This window comes from Arachis ipaensis, chromosome B02 (assembly GCF_000816755.2).
Source record: "Arachis ipaensis cultivar K30076 chromosome B02, Araip1.1, whole genome shotgun sequence".
Lineage (NCBI taxonomy): Eukaryota > Viridiplantae > Streptophyta > Magnoliopsida > Fabales > Fabaceae > Arachis > Arachis ipaensis.
In genome coordinates this window covers 8,554,739-8,561,807 of record NC_029786.2, presented here as the reverse complement: position 1 = coordinate 8,561,807, position 7,069 = coordinate 8,554,739, and the positions used below count along the sequence as shown (strand labels likewise).

General features: G+C 32.3%; 1 protein-coding gene across 1 annotated transcript in view; it reads left to right on the top strand.

Annotated features, from left to right (window-relative positions):
* LOC107624790 (hydroquinone glucosyltransferase) overlaps window positions 1-1,209 on the top strand; it is a gene marked incomplete at its 5' end in the record, with an annotated part of 2,477 nt that extends 1,268 nt beyond the window's left edge. The window contains 1 exon segment of the mRNA XM_016327245.2: window positions 485-1,209. Within this exon segment, the coding sequence (XP_016182731.1) occupies window positions 485-1,156 (672 nt within the window). The 3' untranslated portion in view covers window positions 1,157-1,209.

The window sequence follows — 7,069 nt, the reverse complement described above, 5'->3', positions numbered from 1 at the left end:
TACACTAATGTATCCATTAATAATATTAATTCTTAAAGGTATAATTAAAATATATTTAAAAGCGGGATCCTAGATTTCGCTAGGGAAACAATGGACTATTTGAGTTACAAAATGAACATTTCTTATATTATCTAGAATAACTATCCGAGTACTAGCGATAATAAACATCTTCTCAAAAACTTAAACTAGGGGTTCACCAAGGATCGAACTCTTAACCTTTCGGATCTAGCATTCTAATACCATGCATGATACCACTCATCCCAAAAGTTTCGGATGATGGGAAAAGGTAACACTAATGATTATATCTCTAATATTTTCTAAACCTCCATTGTACACATTGTATAAATATTCCATTGGCTCTTCGTACTTTCCCATATTGGATCCCGCTTTTACATATATTTAAGTATATTTATCTCTGTTATTTAAGTATATTTTGTATTTAAGGTATCTGAATATTCAGAGTTTATGATGAATTCTAATACAGGTAAACAGGTTAGAGTGTTTAAGATGGTTGGATAATCAACCACCAAGATCAGTGTTGTATATCTCTTTTGGAAGTGGTGGAACAACTTCTCAAGAGCAACTCAATGAGATTGCATTTGGATTGGAACTGACTGGACACAAGTTCTTGTGGGTTGTGAGAAATCCTAGCAACTTTGGTGGTTCTGCATATCTTAATCAACAAAAGGACGATCCTTTACGCTATTTACCATCAGGTTTTGTGGAGAGAACCAAAGAACAAGGCCTAGTGGTTCCATCGTGGGCCCCACAAGTTGAGATCCTTGGTCATGGCTCTACAGGTGGGTTCTTGAGTCATTGTGGTTGGAACTCAACGCTTGAGAGCATTGTCCATGGTGTTCCCATGATTGCATGGCCATTGTTTGCTGAACAGAGAATGAATGCAGTGTTGCTCAAAGAGGTGCTTAAAGTGGCACTCATGCCAGAGAAGGTTGTTGATAATGATGAAGATGGGATAGTGAAAAGAGAGGAAATTGCAAGAGTTATAAAGAGAATGATGGAGGAGAATGAAGAAGGTTTGGAAATTAGAAAGAGAATCAAACACTTGAGTGATGCTGCTGCTGCTGCACTCACTCAAAATGGTTCATCTACTAAGGCATTCTCTACTCTTACAAAGAAATGGAAATGTAGCATTTGAATTTTTTTTAAGTGACAATTTTAATAAAGTGGAACACAAATATTGAGAATATATTGAATTATTTAATAGTTTTTAATAAAATTATGTTCGTGTGAAAAATTTAATTAATAATAATTTAATTAAATATATTAAATTATTTAATAATTTTATTTATTATTTTAACCTGAATTTAATTTTTATTTCATGTAAGTAGTGAATTATTTATTTATTTATTTATTTTTACCGAAATAAATGACAGCTTTATAACGCTCAATTCTGCAATTTTTGGTCTTATTTTTAGTCTAATGAATTACGAGATATAGTGAGAAAAAAATTGCTTAAGTAAAACGTGAAAGGTTATCTGACCTCATTTCTTCGACAACATGGGTCAGATTATGGTACAAAGCAAATTTACTGAGAGAATATAATGCAGATTTTTGTTTTTTTATGTGATTGGTAGATGACTAGATGAGAGAGAAACTAGAAAGTGGGCCATCGGTATCTTTATCAAGCATTATTTGCATGATTGCATCCCTCCTTATTTGAGTAAGGAGATTTGACATTTTGACTATTTGTTCTCTTTCATATGAATTTTTAAATATTGGATTTTGGATTTTTGTTTTTGGATTTATTATTTTCTTCATGTAAATTGACAAATTTTTTTTTTTTATCAAAGATAGAAGATTCGAACCCACAATTTTTTAATTGAATATAGAAAAACTATGTCATTTGAGCCATAACTCATTAACAAATTCATTTTGTTATTATTAAAAACAAAAAAGTTATTATGGTAATCATTGACTTTTCTTTCATGGATAATATTTTTTCCACTAGATTAAATTTGTAATAAACATTCTATTGTACAATGATTGTAACTTATTTATATTTTAAATTAATATTTTCTTAAATTTTCTAATTCTACTTAATATGTCTAAATTTAAAATTTATTATTTTCATTTTCTACCCTTCTAATATCGAAAATTAATTTTTATCTTAGAAGAATTATGGTATAATTTATCGATGTAGAAGTTTGAAGTGATTTACCTGAACGTGTTGGTATAGAAATGTTTGATAGTTCATATCACACATGACACATGTTAATTATATCGGGATGGCTTCTTAGTTTATGATTAAGTTGCTAATTATTGTTCAATATTTGATCACAAATGGCATTAAAAAACAAAGTTGATGTGTATTCACATATAAAAACAAAGTAGCTCCTCAGAAGAACATCGTCTTGTCATTGCTGCTGTTGGAGGGGTAGGTGGTGTTGGCCGCTAGCCACCCCAAACAGGGACGGAGTTAGATGAAATATTAGAGGAGTCAAAAATATTTACACAATAAAATAAGACTAAAATAAAATTTTAAAGGAAATTAAATTAAAATTTATATATAATTTACATGTAAAAAATTAAAATTAGGGGGACATTGTCCCCCCCTTTTTATATATGTAGCTTCGCCCCTGACCCCAAGAAGATGAGGGAACCAAACAAGAAGATGAAGATATGGCTAAGGAAGATGGGTGACCATAGTGGCGAAGGTGACAGAAGAGCAAGAAGAAGAAGAAAAAAGGGTATTAGAGATGTGGAGGATCATGGACACCGAATTAACCTTTTGTTTTTTGTAAATTACGATTAAATAAATTAAAAAGGGAACCATTCTGATAAAGTTATCCAAAATGTCTTTTTTTAAAGACGTTATATGTGGCACATTGCTATTGGACGAAATATTAAACCGGTTAATAAAATATTTTGAATAAACCAAAATAAAATCGGTTGATTATAATTATTAGATCCGATTTGATTCGATTTGTTTACATAATCTAAACCAAATCATATTTAAATTTTTTATCAAAATAACAAATATATTCTTAACTTTTATTTTGCGGACATTTAAATTTATAAAAATATAAAATTACAATTAAGTCCTTTTTTTTGGTAATACAATTAAGTCCTTAAAAAAAACTCTAAACTCTTGGTAGTCCAAGCCCAAGCCAAAGTAAACCCAATCTCAATGGCTCACCAATTTCTCAATCTAACCCCAAAAAAGTCCTAGCCCCAGCAATCAGCATCTCCTTCGTCTCATCTCTCTGCTCACTATTGCGATCTCAAGCTTTCTCCCTCTCTCGTCTCTGGTCTCGCACTCAAGGTTTTCGTCGCTCTCCGTGCCGCCAGTCGTCACCATCTCGCACTCAGTCGCACTCGCACGCCTTCACTGAGCTCGTTGTCGCCGGCGGCAGAAGCACCCAGACCCAGGACTGGTCGTCGTCGTCGTCGCTCCATGGCTCCTCACCGTCTCGCACTTAGTCGTGCGCCTTCTCGCGCTTGTCGTTTTCGGCGGCAAAAGTAGCTGGTCCCGAGGTTGGTCGTCGTTGTCGTCTTCATACTTTGAATCTCGCCGTCAGCTTCCTCCCCGCCCTCAGATTTCTTCGCCCAACCAGAAGCTGGTCCCCGATTTGGTGATTTCCAATAAATTCCTCTGGTCTTTTTTTTTTTTCAGTTTTGTTGCCCTAATTCATCACTGCATTTGAATTTGTTGCTGAAAATATAACTGAACTAGTTTTTATTTTTGCTAAAAATCATCATTGTCGTGAATTTGTTAGTATTTATATTACCACCGAACCTTGAATAATTTGTTGAGCTAGTTTCTTTGTTGCTTAAAATCATCACTAAGATGAATTTTGTACTGATTATCATCAATGAAGCTTGAATTTGTCGCTGTCATGCTCAAATAATTACTTAGCTAAATGTTTTTGTTGCTGGAAATGTGAGTTGAATATATTAGTGATTGCACCTTGAATTTGTTGTTGTCTTGCTAAATAATCACTTAGTGCATGAAAATGAATGTTAAAGGGAGATCGCTGCTAGAAATTAATATTTCTCCTTTTTTCGATGATTTACTGTGTAATGTCATGCTTAGTTATGCTTAGAGCAGGACAGATCTGTATGGTTGTTCATTTTTTTCGATGATTTGCTATTTGTTACATGTCTTTGGTTGCTACAAACATGAGCTAAATACATATGATTCATTGGTTAAAACATTTTCTTATTTTTTCTAAGCTTCCTCTAGTCTTTAAGGCGATTGTTTTCACTTTTTTAGTCTATATTTTATCCCATTGATGCCCGTCTCCCCTGGTGTTTATTGTTTGCTTTTGACATGTGCTCTAAGACTGAGTTTTGACCTTCATCTTAAACAGAGATCCTGCAAATATCTATTAGTTTTTAACCTGATTGCTTATAATTCTTAGCATGATATACCTCTCAAATCTATAAGCTGCTGTTCTGTTGGTAGGACTTAATAGTCTTTTCTTGGTCATGTAGAACTAATACTATAATGGTCTAAGGTTCTGTTGGTAGTTCTTATCAAATTCCTTATATATAATAACACAAACTATGGTCAGTTAGATGAAAATCAAGACTTAGAACTATTTAAGTAGCTATATAGTATAGTCACTTCAAACTAATTGTTCATTGAACTGAATGTGGAATCCAATTGTTAACAATTTCTGCCTTTACCAAGTTTCAATTAATTTATGGTACCTATATGTTTGTTGAACTATCGACATCTCCAATTTTCCAGGGCCATTATGTCTGTAATAACTTACAACGGCTAGTTCAAGGAATACAACTTAAGCGTTGATGCCCACAATGATCTAACTTGGTCTCTGGGTCGTGAATTCAATCTTTTGACAGTGACTCTGGACAAGGCTGTCATTTCATGAGTGGCAAATAGTGGATGCATGTTAGCATGATATAGTTAGAAAAACTTGAACTACCCTTGCTGCTCTTTTTCTATCCAAGGAAACAGTCTACATCTGCTGACATGACTGTTATAACATATATGGAGGAATTATCATTGTAAATTTGTTCTATTTTTCCTCCCCAAAAATGTATATTCTCATTTTTCTGAGATACAACTCGGTCGCAGCTGATGATATGTTGTATTTATGGAGTATAAAATTATCTATAATAAAGAATTTTACTGGCCTCAATTAACGAAATATGGGGATTTAACGAAATATGGCGAAAGTGCCTCCATTCAATCCGAGTATAGTTATTTGGTTACATCCCGTGGTTAGTGTTGTTAGCCTAGCCTCTGGTCTAAAGCTCTAGTGTAAAGCTTTGAATATTTTAATTTGTTAAATCATGTAAAGGGAATTTAATTCAGTCAGTTATAAGATTTCAAGTGTGATTAAACAAAAAGGTGTACAAAAAGGTGTACGGTGTATTGAAGAATCACGTTTAGAAAAAAAAAGGAGCGCTTACAAAATTATAGATTGCTTTATTAAAAAAAGGAGCGATTGCTTTATTTTACACGAAAGTAAAAGTATAAAACTCAAGACTAAAATACAACTAGTTTTCATAATAATCGAAAAATTACAGAGTGATTGCATCAGTTTTAAATATTTATGTTGTTACCTAACTAGATGTACACTCGAACAATACAAAAACTTAGTAGTCATTTATTTTTAAAGGGAATTTATTAATACAATGACCAATATCCGACTACACAGTAAAAATTTTTATTTTAATGTAAGTATAAAGTTTTTTAAAATTAAAAAAAATTATTGATTAATGCAATAATGAAAAATTAAAAATAAAATCATATCATATGTAACACATTAGGAAACAAAATATCAGTACAACTATATCACAGTTGTCTTCTATTCCTGCTAAAATGAAAACCATTTTAAGTTGCCCCGAATTTTTTATGGCATGACTATGACGTGGAACGAAATGGCCACACACAGTTTCATTATATTTCTTACTGATCCTCTAAGATAATTTAAATCTATACATTTATTATATATTGTCCAAAATATTGTATAACTATGTTTCAATTTAATTATGTGCCTAGCACAACTAGCAAAATTCAATTGCAACTTGAAGAAAGGACGCAAGTGAGGAGAGCAAAAAATGGGATCAATGAGGTTGATGGAAAAGATAAGAAAGCCATAGACATAACATTAATTAGTATATATTAAGAGTAACTTAATATTACATAAGATAAATTAAATTCTATGAATTCATAGGAGATAATTTCACGTGACTTTGCTAAATTCAATTGGATCAGTTTGACTAATTATAATATCTTTAAATTTAACATTTTATACGAAAAATATTTTAGTTTAATAATTTAAACCAATCAAACATTTTCAAAAAACTTAGTTAAAATCCCACTTTTAAGTTGTTAAATGGATTAAGCTACGCTATTTTAATTATTATGTAGCTTCACATCCGCTTAATAATAATTTTTCTAAAAAATATTGAAAAATAAAAAATCATATAATCTACAAATTATAACTGTTGAAAGTTATATGAACATTTATTTTCTAGTGTAGATAAATTGAATAAAATGGATATGGGGTACAGGCTGTTAAGATTTCAAATTTAAATCCTTAAATAAGTAAGATCAAAATTGAATGTAAACTCGTTATTACCTGCAGGTACATGAGTCAACCTTCCAATTGCGAAGCCTTTCTTTCGAGGAAACCACTTTGAAGAATCGTCCTGCCAAACAAACTTGGTTGGAAACTCAGCATAAGTCAGACTTTGAGCATAGGGATATGACATGTTTGCCGCCATCCATCCCAAAAACATGGACTTATGAGATATTGCTCTTTCGACGATATCATTCACATTAGAAGTTTCACCATAAACCACAGGTTGCTCATCCTCCAAATGGAATGGAAGTCTAATCACAAATGGTTCTTTCTCTTGGATTTCGTATCCAAATAGACCAGACTGCCTCACATGCCGAAATGTACCTACAATCGTAGTAATTCCTAATTTCGTCAACAACTTGTGTGGCTTCTGACGGATCACCAGCATTGTATAGAGTAGCTATTTCGCGGTCATTACCCTTGTGTACATACTTAAACAGATACTTAATAGAACTTGTTTGGCATGTGTATTCCACATTTATGTGGCACCC